This window comes from Myotis brandtii, unplaced genomic scaffold, assembly GCF_000412655.1.
Source record: "Myotis brandtii unplaced genomic scaffold, ASM41265v1 scaffold1338, whole genome shotgun sequence".
NCBI classification, from domain to species: Eukaryota; Metazoa; Chordata; class Mammalia; order Chiroptera; family Vespertilionidae; genus Myotis; species Myotis brandtii.
In genome coordinates, this window is record NW_005354749.1 from 203408 (window position 1) to 224161 (window position 20754).

The following is a 20754-nucleotide window of genomic DNA, read 5'->3' on the forward strand; positions in this document are numbered from 1 at the left end:
GATGCTTTTCTTCTGTTGTAAACCTCAGTTGCTTCTCTGTTCCTGCCCAGCTTTGTGGCAGGCACGTCCTCAGTCCTCAGCCATACGTCTGGGGCTAGAAGGAGCAGGGGGTGGACAGTCTGTACACAGAGGGCACCAGCAATCTGGAGCGTGTCCAATTGCCAGCAGCCTTTGTGGGGATAGGGTTTGAAATCAGGCCAGTCGTGGAGGGAATGAAGAAACAGGCCATGCTTATGCAGGAGAAGAAAATTCTGAATCCCCTGCAGGCCCTGTCAAGGTTCTCTTTTGGACAAAGGATTAATTTTATTGTGTGGACCCACAGGGTCATTGGTTGCAAAGTGCAGGGAAGCAAATTTAAAGGTGACATAAAGACAGCTCTGAAAGAGTTCTGAATGGATTGTTTAGGAGGTTTTACAATGCTAATAAAAAGGAAAGTGACTATCATTTATGGAGCAGCTACTATGGCCAGACATGGAGTTGGGCCCTATCTGTGTGCTAATCTCAGCTGAGTTTCCTAGGAACCCCTGTGAGGTAGTGACAAGCATCTTCTCCATTCTGCAGTTAGGGAAACTGAGGCTCGGGGAGGTGATGCTGCTGCTCAAGCAGGCTGCAACCGGCCCATACAGTGCCTTTGTGTGGGTTACAAAAAGACACCCCTCCCCTGGTGGACAAAGTACCTGGGTAGGCACAGGCTTTGGCCAGCAGATTACTGGTTAGGTGCCAGCATCCACTGCTCCCTTATAGGTGGCCTTATTCAGGGCAAAACCTGCGCAATCACATGCTGTGGCTGTGGGCGTGAGGCCAGAGCTGGTAAATAGCAGAATTGGGCTTAAGAATCACTGTCTGACTCCAGAGACACTGGCTCTTATGAGATTTATCATCTCTCAGGATTAAGACCTTCCATCCCTGTGAATGTCTACAAGGCTAGTTGGGCCCTTGGTGAAAGGGCTGATGTGTATAGGTCTTCAAACTAAGTAGCCTGCAAGTTTCTCCTTTTCTGTCAGAGAATGCGGCTCAGAGAATGTGGCAAGACTGAAGCAGGAAGTAGGATCTGGTGAACACCTGAACACCTGCTACCCAGGTGTGGTGAGGAGGCAATGGGTGCAGAGAATGAACAAGGCACAGGGCTGGGTTTGGGTCCTGGCTTTGTGATTTACCACCAGGCAGGTGAAGGGGAAGCATAGGTAATCCACTCAAACCCTCTGAACCTCAGTTCCCTCATCTGTAAAATGGGAGTAGTACCTACCTCATGCAATGACAACATGAAAAGGCATTTAACAGGAATCAACATTATAAATGTGTCTTGTCTATGTTTGAGGAGGGTTCTGATCTCATTTCTTCTCCAAGGTCTCTTCACTGATGTGATCACTGTTTTCACTGAATCTGTAAGTTTTAGTAGGTTGTGTTTTCATGTTTTATTTGTCTCAAGACTTTTTCTCATTTTCCTTGTGAGCTCTTCTTTGATCCTTGGGTTGTTTAAGAGTATGTTGTTTAGTTCATTCCTAGCTTTATTCCTTTGTCCTTGGAAAAGGTGATTTGCATAATTTCAGTTTTTAGAAAATTTCTTAAGACTTGTTTTGTGGCCTAACATATGGTCTATTCTGAAGAATATTCCTTACACACTTGAGAAGAATGTGTATTTTGCTATTGTAAGATGGAGTGCTCTGTATATGTCTGTAATTTTTGCTTATTTACAGTCTTGGTCAAGTCCTTCTTATTGGTTTTTATGCCTAGTTGTTGTATCCATTATTGTTAATGGAGTATTGAAGTCTTCAATTACTATTGTAGAACTGCCTATTTTTTCCTTTAATTTTGCCAATGTTGGCTTCATATATCTTAGTGTTCTATTATTAGGTATGTGTATGTTTATGATTGCTGTATCTTCTTTTTATATTGGCTCTTTTGCCAATATATAATGTCCTCCTGTGTCTCTTGTAATAATTTTTTTACTTAAAGACTATTTTGTTTAATATTAGTACACCCATCACAGCTCTCTTTTATTATATGTGTGGAACTTAAAAAAATTATTTCACTTTCACTCTATTTTTGTTTTTGGATCTCAAGTGAATCTTTTGTAGCCCTAGCCAGTTTGGCTCAGTGGGTAGATTGGCGGCCTGCGGACTGAAGGGTCCTCTTATACTCCATCTACAGTAATTTTCTTTATGCTCTCAAGTGTCTTCCTTCCTCAAGGCTTTTGCCCATGATGTCCCCTCTCCCTGAAATGCCCTTCCTCTTGGTGTCTCCATAGCTGAACTCACAAGGTTGCTGTGAGAGTGGGATGAGAAGATGTGCTGAGCACATGCTGGGCAGTCAGTAAGAGGTCAACCCACAGGCGAGGGTGTAAACACCCTCCTTGTCACTCAGACCAGAGTGATAATGAATGGAAGCCTATAGGAGCCAGGCTGGGCCCAAGCTGACTTCTGTGAGTAGGCAGTGGGTTGGATTTGTTTAGACCAGATGGGCTGCCTGGGCATCAGATAAACTCGGACAGGGAGAGCAGGAAGGAGCAGAGGTTCTCAGTGCCTAGAGGTCTCACCAGGTTGCGTCTCTCTTCCATTTTAATGGCATATACAACTTCCAAGGGAGCAGAGCCCCTCAGCTCTCCCTGCAGATCGGCGACATGGTACGCATACAGGAGACCTGTGGAGGTGAGTCCCTGTCCCTCGGAGCCCAGGCCCCTTGGCTGATGATGTCGAGATGCACCCAGTACATGCTGCACAGCACCTCCTGCCCTCTGTTGGAACATGCAGCTTTGTAAAATATATTTTGCTAATGTTAGTAATTAGAATGCACTGAAAATAACACTTGTTTATTTTAGGAATTTATGCTTAGAAGCAAAGGCCTGACTGGGTGGTTTGAGGGGGGTGGTTTTGGCCTGTGACACTTTCTAGATACAATTCTTTATTAGTAATGATCCCATTACAAAGGAAAATCAGCATTATTAGGGTCCAAAGGGCCCAGTGAATTATACCCCTGATTCCCCGGTGCTTGTCCCTTCATCAAGCTGGGAGCCCTGTCTTGGGCAAAGGGGTATCTTTTCTTCACACAGAGCTGCCATCCTCTTATGAAGCCTCCAAAGGGCCCAGTGAATTATACCCCTTATTCAGGAGTGCTGCTGTGCACAACTATGTGGCTTGGGCTTTGCACCCGGTCCCCGGTGCTTATCCCTTCATCAAGCTGGGAGCCCTGTCTTGGGCAAAGGGGTATCTTTTCTTCACACAGAGCTGCCATCCTCTTATGAAGCCAAGTGTCTAGTGGGCTGTGGCCACCCATGGTGGTGGTAGGGGGTCTTTGTAGAATCTGCACAAAGGCAAATGGTCTTGGACTCATGAGTCGGGCCACTAGAAATGAATATGTATCACCTACGTCACTGATAAAATTGATCATGGGAACGTGGCTTGGGTCTAAGAGCCAAATGAGCTTGCTCATGTGTGGCCCACAGTCAGGCAGGCTCTCCCAGCTGCGCCACCCCTGGGCTGCTCATAATCCTACCTCGTGGAGGGCATAGAGTGTGCTCTTCCTGTGGCCAAGCAAGGCAAGAGGAAAGAAAAGTGGAGTAGGCTGAGTACCCTGCCCCTGGCCCCAGTTAATGCCCCAGGATAGGCCCTCCCCCTGCCCTGGGTGGGAGTGAGGAGCAGATAGGAGCAGGCGTACTACTGGCAAGGGGAAACAGAGAGTCAGGGGAAGGGAGGTGTTGCCTACAGAACTAGCCACTTTGGGCTCTTCCCACATTGAGGGTGGGGGCCCTGTGCTAGGTTCTGTGTAGCACATTCGTTCAGTTACTCCTCAGGGGGACAGGTAGCATCTCCAGTGTCGGGTTAGCTACACGCAACGTGCAAGGCAGCTCTTCAGGTTGTTGCAGGGGTGCTCATACACACACATGCACACATACACACAGACACATGTACACACAGACACATGTACACACAGACACAGACACACAAAAGGCAAACAAACAGAAAATTTTTTTGGGGGGGGTAGGATTTCAATATTTCAAAACACCTTTAAAGGAGTCATCATGGAGAAAATGAGAAGTTGGTTCACCTTCTTTACCTTTATCCTATGGTTTAGTATTAATATTATTTTGGGTTGTATATGCGAGGATCCCATGTACTTTTCAGTTTCCAGGCCTAGAAAAATTCCTAGCCTGGCATTAGAACCTTTTATACACAGAGTAACTGAACCAGGGCGGCAGGGAGGTGGAGCAGGGAGGGAGAGGGAATGCTTTCCTAAAGACTCAGGTCTGTAATTCCTGACACCCTGCCCCATTTCTTACAAACCTAGCTCTGCCCCGTGGCAGATAAGCAAACTCTGGGTGCCTACCAAGGGTAAAGAATGAAACTAAAAGCAGCAGGATAGCTCTCCTCCGTGGCTTTTAGGTGCCACTGAACGTTACTGCTAGAGACAGGCACGAGGCCTCACATTTGCAGGTGAGGACCCACGGCTCAGGGAGGAGAGGTGACTGGCCTAGGGTCACACAATGAGCCAGTGGCCATTGTCTCTACCCCATGCCCATAACCCACACTCTTTCCTCCAAGCCATGCCTCCCAAGGCAGTGAGAAAGCCTCTGTAATCAGGCTTCCTGTCTTACATTTTGAACTTCAGACAAGTATTTTCTCTTCTTTTTATGCAATTTCCTTGAAGAAATCTTGGGGGCAGTGCACAGACTACACAGGCTGCTTATAGCTAGCCTTCTATGACTTCGACGGGGGCGGGGAGGCTTGGAGCTGGCCTTCGCAAAGCCTACAATTGCTGACTCAAGCCACTTTCATTTGTCTTTGGGATTGAAGTCCTTGCTTCTAGCCTCTTTGGTACTGGTTTCTACTTTTAATTCTATTTTATTAGTCTTATTTTAATGTATCCTTGTAGTAAGCAGCCCTGATACACTTCTAGAAAGATCTGGGCATATTTATTTAGTAAGTGATGGCCAATTCACGAGGAGTTTGAAAGTACAATGTTCAGAATTCTGTTAGAAAGAGTCTACATATCTGAGGACTCACACCCACACACTGGTGCCCACATAGCGTTTTTCAAACTGGAATTTATGGAATCCTAAGGTTCCCCGAAGGGCCTTAGGCAGCTGAGAGCTCAGAGATCAGGCCTAGTGTCATCTGCTTTGCAGATGGGGTGTTCTGCCTATGATTCTGATTGAAAAACGGTTCCTCTGCAATATTTAAAAAAGTGAAAACCACAGTGTTAGTCAAAAATTAGTCAAAACGGTGTAGCAGAAAGAACTTGGGTGTGGCCATGAAACCCTCTTATAGAAACCTACTGTCAACATAAGAAATGTCCAAACTGGTAGAGAATTTTTATAAGAGTTTATTTGAGCCAATCTAACCGTATATGCCCAGAGCAAGATCTCAAAGGCTCCAGAGAAAAACAGTTTTCCAATTTATTTTCTGCATTTAAAATTAAGGTGTGGGGGAGGACATAAGGAAGATTGAATGGAGATGGGAAAAAGCAAGCTGGTGATGGAGTTAACACGATTATGTGTTTTCTTGAGGGTGGTTATAGCTTATTACAAAGGTATGTTAACCTAGATGCACAGAAACAATGGATAGGGCTTGCTTAAGGCAACTGTAAACCTTTTACTAATAAATGACATGCCTGGGATGTGGCTAGTCCCCATGACCTGCCCAGTGAGGAATTTATGATCGCATATAACCCCTTTTTTGTACACACTACTTGAAAAATAAAATTGAACCAATTGAGAGATGAATAAAAAATGTACAATATGAGAATTGCAAAGTTGTGAAAAGGAAATAGGGTGAACATTGAGTCCAGATGAATCCATTTATAAATACTAGTATTAAAAGTCATAATGTTTATGGCTACCAGAAAGAATGTAATTGTCAGGAAACGGGACAATTAAAAACAACTAATAAAATCATGAAGTAGGGAGCCCGGCCAGTGTTGCTCAGTGGTTGAGCATTGGCCTATGAACCAGGAGGTCACAGTTTGATTCCTGGTCAGGGCACATGCCCAGGTTGGGGCTCGATCCCCAATGGGGGTCATGCAGGAAGCAACCACCCAATGATTCTCTCTCATCATTGATGTTTTTATCTCTCTCTCCCCTTCCCTTTCTCTCTGAAATCAATAAAAACATATTTAAAAAAATATGAAGTAGGGAGAGCAATGAAAGAGAGTAGATTAAATCCATGATATCACTTTTATAACAGAGTTGGTTTTAATTAGAAATAAAACATGTAACTAAAAAAAGCCATAACCACTCCAATTTTTTAGTTTTTTTCATGACTATTTTCATTTTAGAGGAAATTTTTGGAAATCTTTTTTTGTGAAGAAGAAACATTTAATTGAAGTTTCAATATTTCCTTCAATTTCACTTCTTTTCTCCTGTTAAATATAAATAAGATTAAGTTTGAGATTTGTATTTACATAGTATCTCTACTATATGCTGATTTTTATGAGAGCATTTAAAATTATATTTCATCTATTTATCTATCTGTCATTTTGTATACTAATTATAAATGAAAGTTGACTGGAATGATATTAACAGTGTTTTCCTTTTTCTGGGTAATGAGATGCAAGATGATTCTTTTAGCTTTTATATTTCTACTCTTCTTAGTTTAAATTCTTTATAACAACACATGTCTATTTTAGACAAAAATAATATAGTCTTGATGATTTTAAACACATATCTCCAGATATTAGCACCGATTAATATTAGGTGATAGGAATGCGAATAACTGGTTTTTTAAATTGTATTTTTTGTACTTTTTAATTGTTTTTAAATCTCTGCTTCCTATACCCTCACTCCCCCCGCAAAAGTGGAAAGAGCATGGGCTTTTGAATCAGAAAGTTATTCTCTGCTCCACTACCCACCAGCTGAGGGACCCTAGGTAGGTAAGCTTCCGTTTTCCCACTTGTGAAATGGGTTATTACCACCTTGCTCCTGGCCTTGTTCTGAGGATAAAATGAGAGAAAGTAGAGAAGCTGGCCAGCTCCGTGCCTGTGGCTGAGATGCTCCTGTTGGTAATTCCCTCTCCTCCCCCATTATAGAGAGTGACACTGAAACTTCACAGAATGGCCAGGGAACCCTGAGGCTGGCCCTCTCCTTGCCTGGATGGGTGAGACTAGCCCTGCCCTGCTTGTGTAAGAGATTTACTCAGTCAGGTAGATGAGGAAGACAAAAACCTGCCCTGGAACCTTAGACATGAATGAATTTCCTTTCTCTAGAGCTCAAGCATTTGGACTAACTTTTTATTATGAAGATAATACTTTGTTGTCATAAAAAACTAAACAGTTCAGAAGGATACCTGTTGCTAAGCCTTAGGCACCCTAATGTTTATTTCTTTGTCCACATTACATTCTCAGGCTGCCTCTTCTATCCGGAGGCAGCATAAACATTCTGTGTCCTGACTTTACTAATAAATGTGGAAACACATGTAAGTATTTATTGGGCAGTCAGAGCTCCACATAAAAAAGCAGTGCTCTTTCCCCCCAGTCACTTCCTTCACTCACGCTTGGTTGACATCTTTCCTGATATTTAATGACATCTCAGAAGAAGACTTCATTTCCATATCCAGTGTAATGTTCCCCTCCTTCTTCGCTTTCCCCAGCTTCCATGAGGCTGGGGCTGGGAGTCTGAAGTTCTCTCTTTCTCATTCTCTGTCTTCCCTGATCAAATGAGCCCAAAGATCAGCCTGTCCCCTGCACCTGTAGCCATGTAGCCGGGGAATGAGATGCCAGCCACCCACCAACATCTCTGAGTGGGTCTCCTGGACTACACCTCCAAGCTTGGATTGGGTTTGGCGTATGAGGGAGCTATACCATGCCCTCCTCGGGTGACCACATCTGCCACCTCCAAAGATCTATCTGTCTCTCTGTCTGTCTCTGTCTCCCTTCTGATTACACAGACCGTGGTAGTGGAGGTAGCCCAGCTTTGGGGGTAGCCCAGCTTGCTCAGACTCTTCTTTATGAGCCCTCCTGAAGGAATGTCTGCTCCACCCTCAGTTATTTGCTACCTGAGTCTCTTTCTGGGGCAACAGAGAAAGTCCCATTCCATCTACTGATACACACGCTATCCCAGCCATGTGTGTAAGATCACACAGACAGTAAGTTGTAGATCTTGATTCAAATCCAGGCTTTGGTTCCAGAACTCACCCTCTTAACACATTGTGGACCAGTAGTTTTATTGCTAGCTTTACCCAATGGCCAGATAAGTTTCTATTGAACGAGTACAAAAAATGTTTTACATCAACGTTAAAGGCGCGCTTTAAAATTAAATACCCATTGCATTTTGAAGTTATTTATTACATGTTCTTACAAGCTAATATCTTTTTAAAGTATGATACTTTGTAAAACACTGTGTAATATGAAGTGAGAATTCTTGTGATCTGTCCGCAATGTCTTTTAACTACTGATAGGTACTAGCTTCTCTGTTTGATCTTAGTATTATTAGATACCTCAATCATACAGGAAAGTCAAATACACCCAGGCACTCACCACTCAGGGAAACAAATATTAACGTTTCCCACGTTTACTTCAGACTTTTTTTTCAGAAACAAAAATTTTAGAGGCAGTTGAAACTCCCTCTTTACCCCTCCCTTACTCCATCATTGTATTTTTGTCCACACTATAGGTAACACATCCTAAAATTGAGATGTTTTCTTCCTCTCTAAGGTTCTGTACCTTCGCCAGACATGTTTACCTTCATAATACTGTTTTTTTTTAAAAAAATAGTTTTTGCAACAACTCTGTGGAGTAGGTGTTATTTTTCCCATTTTACAGATGGAAATGCTGTAGGTGCTGGGAACAGCACCTGATGTCTGACCCGTGGGGTCAAACCAAACCCGGGTCAAACAACCTTAGTACTTGATTTCTGGATAAGAAAAGAATTCAGAGCCAAGACCCAAACTCGCTAGAGAAAATTTATTTGAGCAAGCAAAGAGAAAGTACACTGGAAGAGAAATTTCAAGCTGCGGGTGGGGGGTGGATGAGGTGGGAAGAGAGGGGGAGGGGGCTAGGATTCCTTTTCAAACCCTGGGAGGGGAATTAACTGCTTTCTTCTTCAAACTGACCTATCAGGGGCTGTTCTGTCTTCTGTTCCTGCATAGAAGTTAGCCTCCAGCCCCCCGCCCCCCGCCCCCTTGTTCTCTACCGGTGGGGGTCTACCACATGACCAACCACACCCCGGAGGAGAAAAGGTCAGGAGAATCCCACCTGCATGACTGGGGCATTCTAGTGGGGGAGAGAAATCCCAAGGGCAAGGTCTTGAAGTGAATATTTCCAATATCTGCTCTACCAGTTCCTTTTCATCACTAGGTGTCCAGGGTGTTGCGCCCTGGTGACCTTTGTAGCTGGCCCGTCGTCCTTGCTCTGCTCATGTCTGTCTAACTGCCTACAACTGAGGCTTAGGTGACAACCAGACATCATGCTGCCGGGAGGTGACAGAGAGAGGACTGGATCTCTAGGCTGTGATTTCTTTTTGGTGTGCTGGGATATTTTTAATCTCTCCTCCCTCTCCTCGCCACCTGCAACTCCTAGGTGACTAGAGAATTTAGGTACATTTCATTTCGGTATTTGGGATGTGGGAAGAGCGGACAATGGGAGTATTGTGGCACTTCACAATTGTCCAGAAGAATGGTTAAAAAAAATCCCTTTTCTCATCTCCCCCCACAATGCACTTTGTGAGTGTTCCATTTAAGAAAAGAAGTGCAATTACATGGGCAGGATTAACACAAAACCCCTTGCTATTATTTAACCGGAAAGAACGATGAGCCCCGGGCAAGTCCTGGGGTAAGGTAAGTGCTGTGTTACACTGAGCCTGCTTTCGATCAAAGCTCAAAGTCTGTTGTCAAGGATTTGGCTGTGCGTGTGCCTACTATTGGTATCTGCCTAGTCAGGTCTTGGAGTACAGCTGGGTAAAGCTGACTTCAGAAGGTCACAGAGGTCAGTGATCCAGCAGGGTGAGGATGTCAGCCCTGAAGTAGTTGACGCATTCTCGTCACCTAGCATGGGGAGATGGTGTAAGCCCTTCTCGCCAAGTGTCATTGGGATTTATTTCTGAAAGCATCTAGCCCCATGTACATGGTAGGTGGACAATCAGTGTTGGTTGAACTTGCATATGGGAGCCAGAATGTGTATCTCGGGGGTAAAAGTCAATAGACTCCATGCTCAGGAGTGAGCCGAAGTTCTGAGAATCAGGAAACCTACAAGTGTGCACAAGGAACTGAGTCTCAAGGGTCAGAGCAGGCAAAGTCCCTGGAATGGAGCCCCTGTGACAGAGATGCAGATGTGGGCATGAGCTTTGGGCAGGGACTATTTGTTCCTTGATTGTTTTCCTGCTTTCTGGTGGATTTTGGTGGCCTTGGCCATCAAGTGGATTCAGGTCATTGCAACCAAGTGACCCTTATCTGTATTTGTACTCAAAGAGACAGTTATCTGTATTTATGCTCATCTCACAGGGGACATTGTGGCAGAACAGCTGGAAGGGCTGGCTTTGAAGCCATGCAGACATGCCCTTGAACCCTGATTGTGAGATTTGGCCCAGTACATCAATTGACTTGAATCTCTACTTCTTTATCTATTGAATGGGAATGTTAATACTTAGCCCACAGTACTGATATGAGGACTAAATGAGAAAATGCATGTACAACACTTAGCATACAGCTTTACATGAATTAAACCATCAATAAATGGTAGCGAGTGATATTACAGAAATGCTCTCACACGAAGTTGGTGGGATGGGGGAAGAACTGTTATTGTGCAATGCTTTGGAGTGTCATCTCTGGAGTCAGATACCTGGGTTTAAATCTTAGTTGCGTCACTCACCAGCTGTGTGACCATGAGCAAGTTGCTTAGTCTCTCTGTGCCTCTCTATTTTCACTTGTAGAATTGAGGCAGTAATTGTACTGACTTTCTAGGATTGTTGTGAAGATTAATTTATAATTAAAAACAAAACATAAAGCTTGACCATAGTTGCTTGCACACAGCAAGCACTCAGAAGGGATAAGCACTGTCATTAATGGCTAATTATTACCAATAATGATGGAGAAATTAAAGAGGAGCATGAAAATAGAATGTCATGCTGTGTGGAGTGGTAAGGTTTTCACCACTGGAAGTATTCAGCTGGAAAGTAGCTTAGTGGGCTGTGGTTTTGGGGATTTGGGTGCTGGGAGGATGAAGATCTTAGGCAACCACCATTCTCCTTCCTACATTAAACAGGAAGCACGGTATGATGGCTGCTTATGTTCAAATCCTGACACTGTCACTAGCTGTGTGACCCTGGGCAAGTTACTTTACTTCTCTGTGCCTCAGGTAGACCACTCTTCTGCAAAATGGGGTGATTATTACAGTTCCTATCTCATATGGTTGTTATGAAGATTAAAAGGCTTCATATTCAAAGAGTGCTTAGAATGGTACTTAATTCCAAACCTGAGAATCTTTCTCTCCAACCTCTATTCCTTTTTTTCTGCTTTTCTTTTCTCTTTCCTTTTATCCTTCTTCTCTCTTTCTTCCTCTCAAAATAGGAGCCACTGTGGGTCCCAGTGGCTTTGGAACTTTCTTTAAGCCCTGCCCCTCAAACTGTGTCATGACGGGAGGGGTGACTTTGCATTGTAAGTTGTTTGTTCTGGGACCTGCTCTTCAGTCTGTGGAGAACATATTTCAGCTACAATCTGTCAGCCTGGGAATAAGCATTTGCTAATGAGGCTCCCGACAGACATGTTACATTTACGGGGATGACAAACGCCACTACTTGGCTGCGCTTGACTCATTTCAAAGGCCAGTGGGCTCATCACAGTCATCAGTACTTAATACGCTGAGGTTCGTTTTGTCTGAGGCCTGGGTGCAACTTGGATTTGTGTTAATTGTATCATTTGATATTCCTGCAAAAAGAAGAATCTTTTAAACATCTTTTTACCCATCCCTGAACTTGCCTGTTTTGTAATGACTAACTTTTGCAGATCATAGTTAGATGTCATTTGCTGCTGTTAGAACTGGGATATTATTTTAGGATGTTTGCCAAACTCCCTTAGCCTTTCCATGTCCTTGAGGCAGAGGCTGAAACATGCACATGGACACGGCACCCAGCAGGTGATGGAGATAAGGGAGGGGCTGGGTGGCGGCCAGTGAGCTGGAGGCACCTGCTCTGTCTCAGGGACCAGCTGCTCCTCCCCACCAGGCAGCTGTGGCCATGGGAGGGCGCTGGCCATCTCTGCTGGAACCTCCTGTTTTTTTTTCAAAAGAAGGAGGAGACTTGCTTTTATGTGAAATTCCTGTATTTGTAGATGCTTTTTGGAGATGTTGGCAACGAACAGCTGGTTGAAGCCCAGGGGCTTCCCGACTTGATTTGTATCTAAGGTCCAAAGCAGTTTGCAGGAGTTTCTTTGCTAGTTAAAAACAAACACACACACACACACACACACACACACACACACACACACACACCAACAAAAATACCAGCAATAGACTTGTGAGAATAGATGAGAAACCTGTTTCTTTGTTTTCTCTTTGCAGACTGGTATAGGGGATACCTCATAAAGCACAAAATGTTACAGGTAAGATGAATTTGTTTTGGTTTGGGACAATACTGGGTATCTTTACCTGCCATTCCTTAGCAAACAGGTTCCACCCCTCCCTCCTTGTGTCCTGTGCTTTCCCACCTCTACAACTTGGTACTCAGGAGCCTCAACTTCCCCTTTCACTCATTCTTCAAGGCCAACCTGCAGAGCCCTCTCCTCCCTGAAACTTTTCCCAATATGCCAGTCATATCTGATTTCTCCCTTCCTTGAGCCCCATGGTACTGTGCATTTTTTATTTGAAATTGATCTACTGCTTTCCTGTAGAGTGCTTCGGGCATTCATAGTTTCCTCACCTCCGTATCGCCACGACAGAGGAGAGACAGGGCTGGTCCCTGCCCTTGAGGGTTTCCTTGTTCCAACCTCACATTACACCGTATTCGTCTCCACGAGAGCAGGTGCCTGCTTTGCTCCTCTGCACACTTCGCACAGTGTCTAGCGCAGTGGCAGATGCCCCTATTGTGCCCATTGGTTGAATTTAGGAAGGAATTTCTGAGTAATTGACAAACGGTTATTATTAACTGAGCCAAGCTTTTGGAGGAAGGAAATAACAATAGGTGCTTCTTCCTTCCTCCCTGACAGTGGTGTGTTGGGAGGCATGAGCCTACTTTGCTCTCTAAAGAGCAATCAGATAAATCCAGGGAGAAAAGGACCTCAAATCAAACGAGTCCACTTGCAGCCAGGGAGACGCTTGCTCAGGACCTGACCTTCCAACTGCTCATGACTGTGCAGGGGGACTGGGCACAGAGGGGCCAGGCAGAGTGCCTTGTCTCTCTTAGAGTGAGTCCTTCAAGCACCCCTGTCTTGCCCATGTGATACGTTGAGCGTCCATGTGTCACCTGGGGCTGGAGCATCCTTTGAAATCTAGGGCTATTGTGGGATCTAGAAGAACTGATGGAAAACTGGAGGGGACTTGGACCTAAATGGGTGGATTTAGAATCCAGCCCTTGCTCTGTGGATGCTGGGGTTATTCCTTTAAAGTTTGAGAGTTTTTCCAGTAGTGGCTTTTGGAAAAGCCATGAGGACCTGGGGTCAGTTATTTCTGTGGGGATGTGTCATTCTATTGTACTTGATGTTTTGTTATGTATATTAAGCTATGTTATCTTATTTCCAACAGGGCATTTTTCCTAAGTCCTTTATCCACATCAAGGAAGTGACCATTGAAAAAAGAAGGTACTTGCCATTCTTCACTAGGCTTGGCCTTCAGTGGCTTATGGGGTGTCTCTGTCCTGTCTTCTTTGAAAGCATGACTTGGCGGATGTGATCCGTCTTTTTCGTGCCTGTGTTTATTTGTGTGGCTGCTTTCCCTCATCTAATCCAAATTGATTCCTGCTCAGGTCTGATTCTGAGTGGGTATCAGTAAGTTTGGAGAATCAGACTTTTCATTGGCAACTGCCTTTGGACTGTACTAATTAAATTAACCGTGAATAATGAGCTTGAAGGGCCCACCCCAGTGAAGGAGGACATTAAAAGGGAAGCCTCTTGCATTTGCATAATGTAATTGGTGTGGCTGTTGGAGGGGACAGCAAGTTCACAGCAAGGACCCTCTCAGCAACTGCAGCTTCATGCAAATTGGCCAGCATTTTGTCTTGTTAGCACCTGGGTCCCAATTTCACACCGCTTTCTCTCCTGCCTTAAATAGAAATATTGAGAACATCATTCCTGCAGAAATTCCTCTGGCACAAGAAGTGACAACGACACTTTGGGAATGGGGCAGCATCTGGAAACAGCTCTACGTGGTGAGACTCCAAGCCCCGTTCCCAGGGATGGGCGCTCCTTGCAGTCTTTGTTTGGTTGAAATGTGGAATTTAGCCTTGAACAGGGCAAGGGGGCTTTACTGATATAGTAGGACACAGTGTATGAGGACATCAAGGCCCAGAGGGGTTTGGTGACTTTCTCAAGGCCACGTGATCCTTTTTTAAACGAATGCAAACATTTTCAAACTTGAGTGTCTTAAAGAATCACCTTGAGAGCTGTTACAATCTAAAGCTTACTTCAATGGGGCTCTGCCGTTTTAATAAACTCAGGGGATTTTGATTTCCTGATCTGCTTACAACACCTTCAGAAACACTGTTCTCGTATGTTAATTAACTAATGGCGGCTGTCCTCAGATCTATGAGGAAACTCTGACCCCGGAAAAACAAAGAGCGCATTTTGCATCTGTTTTCCCTGTACTGAATCGAATCTAATTTGAAGTCCTCCTTTGATGTTTCTGAAGTTCTAATGAAAGCAATTAGCTAAGAAAACCATTAAGCTGCGAGTGAAAATGTCAACCACGGCTCCCCGCATATTTGTTACAGCACCTGCACAGCTGCTGCTGTACACACACGGTTTGCAGACTTACTTTTACAGTCATAAATGTTGACTCCCACGTGGATATTTCATAATATATGGTCATCGATACCTCCAGTTCCGTAAGTTCCCCGACAGTTGTTAGGAAAGTTTGGGGGACCGACAGGAGACTTGAGGCTCATGTGGCGCATTATTCATCTCCACTACCCTTTTGAAAACATCTCATACACATGCACCAGGGATGCTTGGCGTTTCCCCTGGAGAAATCCTTGACAGCAAGTCCATCGTGCCCTTGACCCTAGTAAACAGCTCCTTAAACTTCCAATATTCCAGTATCGCCTTCGTGAGTCTTGCCTTATTTCCACACCATCTATGTAACATGTACTTAATACCTAAATTGACTCCCTTTTTAGTAAACTGAAATGATTCGCATAAGGAACTGTATAGCAAGCGATTTCATTCTAGCATTTTCTGATTCTCCGACACCAAATGGATGCCCTACAATTCAATTCAATTTAACACAGACTACCCAGAGTTAGTGTCAGATGCCATAGATTTAAGGGCTCAACCCTGCAAGATTTGTCACTTCAGATGCCAGTCACAAGTCCTGCATCCCCATTTGGGGGTTCTCATGATTCCTCCCCAACCCCACCTAGGGCTCTGCTCAGAGAGCTCTGGAAAGAGCTGTATTCATGGTTACTGTTTTATTAGAAAGGATACAAGGCAGGAACAGCCACATGGAAGAGATGCCCAGGAAAGGCACTGGGGTGGGAGTGGGCACAGAGTTGCTACGCCTTCCCCAGGTATGCTTGGCGTTTCCCCTGGAGAAATCCTTGACAGCAAGTCCATCGTGCCCTTGACCCTAGTAAACAGCTCCTTAAACTTCCAATATTCCAGTATCGCCTTCGTGAGTCTTGCCTTATTTCCATACCATCTATGTAACATATACTTAATACCTAAATTGGCTCCCTTCTTAGTAAACTGAAATGATTCCCATAAGGAACTGTATAGCAAGCTATTTCATTCTAGCATTTTCTGATTCTCCAACACCAATTGGATGCCCTACGATTCAATTCAATTTAACACTGACTACCCAGAGTTAGTGTCAGACGCCATAGATTTAAGGGCTCAACCCTGCAAGATTTGTCACTTCAGATGCCAGTCACAAGTCCTGCATCCCCATTTGGGGGTTCTCATGATTCCTCCCCAACCCCACCTAGGGCTCTGCTCAGAGAGCTCTGGAAAGAGCTGTATTCATGGTTATTGTTTTATTAGAAAGGATACAAGGCAGGAACAGCCACATGGAAGAGATGCCCAGGAAAGGCACTGGGGTGGGAGTGGGCACAGAGTTGCTACGCCTTCCCCAGGTGTGCCACCATCCCTATATTGAAGCAAATCTAATCTGTTCACCATCTGGGGAGTTCCTTGAACCTTGTTGTGGAGGGTTTTAATCAAAGTCTCATTACATAGTCATGATTGATTATATCATTGACCATTAGTGATTGAGCTCAGTTTCTAGCCCCTCTCAGCTCCCTGGAGGTTGGGAGTGGGGAGGTGAGAGGGAAGCTTAAAATTCCAACTCTCTAACCACATGGCTGGTTCCTATGGCATCCAGCCCCCATCCAGAGGTTATCTAGGGGCACTACCAAGTGTCATGTCATTAGCCTAAACTCAGGCTTGGTCGAAAGGAGCTCATTATGAATAAGAAAAGACACTCCTATCTATTACCCAGGGAATGCTAAGTATCTTATGAGCTGTGCCAAGACCTGGGACAAAGACCAAAACTATATTTCATTATACCACACATGCTTTCCCAAATGGAAAGCTAAAAGTACTTGGCACCATTAGAACATCATTCAAATAAATAACATTGAAAACAATGTTATTAAATGCTTGCTTTAGTACCTGCCAAAAGCTTTGAGCCACAGACCTTCTCTCTCTCTTTGTTAAAAAAACAGAAATTAACCAATGTGAGAGAGAGGTTAGAGACGTATTACATGAAGCTGCAACATTCTCCTTCGCTTGAACAGGGCAGGAGGAGAATCACCGTAGAGGTCCATAATATTTGGCGTGATGTCTTTGTTCCGTTAAAAGCCATATTGTATCACGCATGTGTATGCATGTCACACTTGGGGAAACACTGTCCTAGAAATGGGCCTTTATCACCAGAGAAATGGCCCTGGTTCCCAGCCTTCAAGGGGCCTGAGCTCTAGGGCTGGGGAAAGTTTCTCATCTTCTCTTCTTGGTTCTTTGGGTGGTCTACTAATTAAATTTATATAAGACAGCTTAATAGGAGAGAAAAAAACAAATTTAATTTCATGCTTATGGGAGACCCAAAGGTTTGAGACTCAAAAGGCAGCCAGGTGATGGAGGCTTCCAGAACATCCTGAGCTCAGGACAGGGGAGGGGTCTGGGAATACAAAGTGGAGGAAGGTCATTCACAGGAAGGCAGAGGAGAGCTTTGGAAAACAAAGGTTGCCCTGTTCTGCAGATAAGTTGCTTAGGTACAAAGGTATGTACGGTGAGAGCTCTCTTCCTGGTACAGGCCCTCCTTCCAGTGTAAATTTAGGCAGTTGAGGGGGTGGTAAAGAGCGTTTCCTGAATCTGTTGGCTTTTGATTGCCTTTAGCTTGAAATAGTCCTCATGTCAAAGAGACATATTTTGGGGTGGCAAAATCTGCTCCCCTTCACAGCAGCTGCTCATGGTGTTCCTGCCCAAGCATCTTTTGGGATAAGTCAGAAATCATCCTTTCTTTAATCCAGAAGTGATTTGGGATTATTACCTTTGCTTTTGGGAAACCCTCGTGGCCCGGGGACAGAGGGGGTATATGTCAGTGACTAAGACCACCACCCAATCCTTTTGTAGCTGGGGAAGGGTACCTCCTGCACAGGTGACTGGAATTGTTTCCTGTCTCCTAGGCCAGCAAAAAGGAGCGCTTCCTCCAGGTGCAGGCCATGATGTACGACCTGATGGAGTGGCGGTCCCAGCTCCTCTCAGGAACGCTGCCCAAGGACGAGCTGAAGGAACTGAAGCAGAAAGTCACGTCCAAAATTGACTATGGCAACAAGTAAACGCACTTCCCTCTGAAAAGATGCTTTCTCCCCCTACCCACCCCCTTCTTCCCTTCCTCCCTCCCCAGAAGCTTGGTTTCATTTTTAGATACGAGTTGGCCACTTTCTATTTGGGAAAAGGCTGTTACCAAGGCTGTGCTTGTGTGCCTTTGTCATCACCCCCCTGGGACCCAGGACAGGCAAGCGGAGAGCAGGCTTGCTTATACAGTAGTTATTACCCGGCTGAGAGATTTAGGACACTCATTTAACCTACTTCCGAGGGGCTGGGGAGCGCAGTCATGCTGGCTCACTTTTGGCTTAGTTGTCATTTTATTCCTGCATTTACAAAACTGGTCCTTAAATCCCAGTGTGAGATTTAACGTCCTTCCCCATCCTAAATTATCCAAGCCCCATACTGTCAGCTAACTCATGCACAGTTACAAAAGCATTTCCTCCAAAGGGAATAGCAGAGATTGATTGGAGTTTGAATGTTGTGAAGTTAAGGAGAACATGAAACAATTTTTTGAGGCAGGGAAACCTACTGGTAATAATAATAGTGGTAATAATATTTTAACTAACATTTAATCTGGGCTTATTATGCACCAGGCATGCTAAGTGCTCTGCATGCACTGTCTCATTTAATTCTTATAACAACTCTATGGGGTATGCAATTGTAGTGTCCTCATTTTTTTCAGATGAAGAAACTGAGGCTCTTAAAGAGGTTAAATCACTTATTTGCAGTCACACATCTAGTAAGTGGAAGAACCAGCATTTAGTTCCAGGCTGCCTGGCTCCAGAGTCCATGGGCCTCACCACTATGTGACTTGGAGAGCATTTGAGAACTGTAAAGGCCTCCCTCCCCTTCAAATGCCTTACTCATTTGTTTATTCATCCTAACAACAAATGAGTGTTGAGCACTTATTATTGGACAGATTTTCTGCTACGTGTGGAGGCTATAGAAATGAAAGTTTCTGTCCACTACAGGACCACAGCCTAATTAGGACTGAACTCCAGGGAAACTATTGATATGTATTGTTGTCAGTTTGATGGCTTAGGAAAAAGATGTTCTTAAGTTGATTGGAGAAGGAAGTCAAGGAAGGCTTCTGGTGGAGGTGACTCCAAGCTGAATTTTGAAAGTTAAAAGAAGTGGGTCAGAGTGCCCACTTCTTTAAATACCCAGACTGCAAAGTGGGCCACAAGTCTGGAACTTCCCTGAGGAGGAAGTAGAAAGAGCCGATGCAATGAGAATAAGATCATTTCCTAGCAGCCAGGCTTTCTTGCTTTTGTCATATGCACTTGGGAGGAGATCCAAAGAGGAAAGCCAATGGGTCCAACTTACAGCTGCTGTCCATCCCAGGAGCCCAGGCCTTCTGCCGGTGCCTTGGCTGGCAGCTGCCAAGCGTGTCCAAATCTGCTTATAATGCACAGGGCCCCAGAGTGACAGGACGACGGGTTTGCCGCGCAGCTGCTGCCGCCATTGGTGCGGTGGCTCTGAGCACAGCCACAGCTGGGAGTGTGGGAATTGAGGGAGTTTTGCTGCTTTACAGCCATGGCATCTGTGACCTTCTGTTGTTGTGTCCTCCTGGAGGCTCCTGAGAAAAAGGACCAAGGGTGGAAGGAATGGTCCGGCTCATGGGAAGCCTTTCCTGGGTTAGGGGCTCTTGCAGACCCTGGGCCTCCTGCACAGTAGTTGCCTCCCTTCTGGCCTGTCTCTCCCGCTGTGCTGGAAGCTCCTCCAAGACAGCAACTGTCTCACTCATGGCTGTGTGCCAGGGACAGGGTCTGCACATAGTAGGTGCTCAGTGAGTCGTCACTGAAGGAGCGCATGAGTGATGGTGATGGAAGAAAGGGGAGAGAACAGGCCCTCCCTCCATCAGCCTCCCCTCTGCGGCATGGCCCACCCAGCCCTGTGCTTTTAGTTTCATGCAGTTCCCTTTGGGGAAGTGAGAGATACCCTCAGAGACTGAGGCCCTGGGCTGAGGGGCCCCTTGCTTCTCGCCTCCCTTCCCCGATGACTTCAGCTGAAAGTGAGAGAGAATTGTGCACCTTGAATTAATACCGACTTAGAGCTCTAATCTGGGGTGCGGCGAGTGGCCTCCTGAGAGTCAGAAGGCTGGACCTCTGGCTAGAGTGTGGCTGTGAGGTCAGGGAAGCATGACCGGGTGCTGAGTGCTCACAGAGTGACCAAAATCAGCCCATTTCCTCCCCAACTCACTCCATTCCTGCATTGAGACAATTTTGTTGAGCACCAAAGTGGCCCCAAGGACATTTATAAAATGCATCCTTTATACATACAGTGGGGCCTTGACTTACAAGTTTAATTCTTTCCATGACGGAGCTCGTAACTCAAATTACTTGTATGTCAAATCATAAAGTGAACGAGTGAGACACGTGATGCTGGGCTGATGTTGTGGCATTCACTGTGACGTTCGCTGGGCCAACTAGCGGTGGGGTATCTGAAGCTGGCTCGTAACCCGAATTTTAGCTCGCAACTCAAAGCAAAAAATCGGCCGAGAGACGGCTCATATCTCGAAAAACTCGTTAGTCGGGACACTTGTAAGTCAAGGCCCCACTGTATTTCACAACAACAAAAAGCCAGCAAGGAGGACTATTGATGACCTACTGAGCGCTTGCTATCTGACAGGTACTGTTTTAAGCACTTTCCATGTATTAACTCATTTAAGTGTCAGGACAGGTCCCCATTTCTCAGATGATTAGGTCATTTTGCCCAAAGTGCACTGGCATTTGAACCAGGATGCTTGATTCCAGAGTTCAGTGCTTAACCACTGCATTCTACTGCCTCCCAAAGACCATGTAGATTGGAGAGAGAAAGAGAGGGAGAGAGAGAGAGAGAGAGGGAGAGAGAGAGA

General features: G+C 45.1%; 1 protein-coding gene across 1 annotated transcript in view; it reads left to right on the forward strand.

The window, feature by feature from the left end:
- The window catches only part of DOCK2 (dedicator of cytokinesis 2), a 361206-nt gene that overhangs the window by 11237 nt on the left and 329215 nt on the right, over positions 1–20754 (forward strand). Inside the window, exons 2-6 of the mRNA XM_014534868.1 lie at positions 2565–2648; positions 12481–12521; positions 13660–13715; positions 14185–14281; positions 17753–17901. Coding sequence (XP_014390354.1) covers positions 2565–2648; positions 12481–12521; positions 13660–13715; positions 14185–14281; positions 17753–17901 — 427 coding nt within the window. The remainder of the gene's footprint in view (positions 1–2564; positions 2649–12480; positions 12522–13659; positions 13716–14184; positions 14282–17752; positions 17902–20754) is intronic.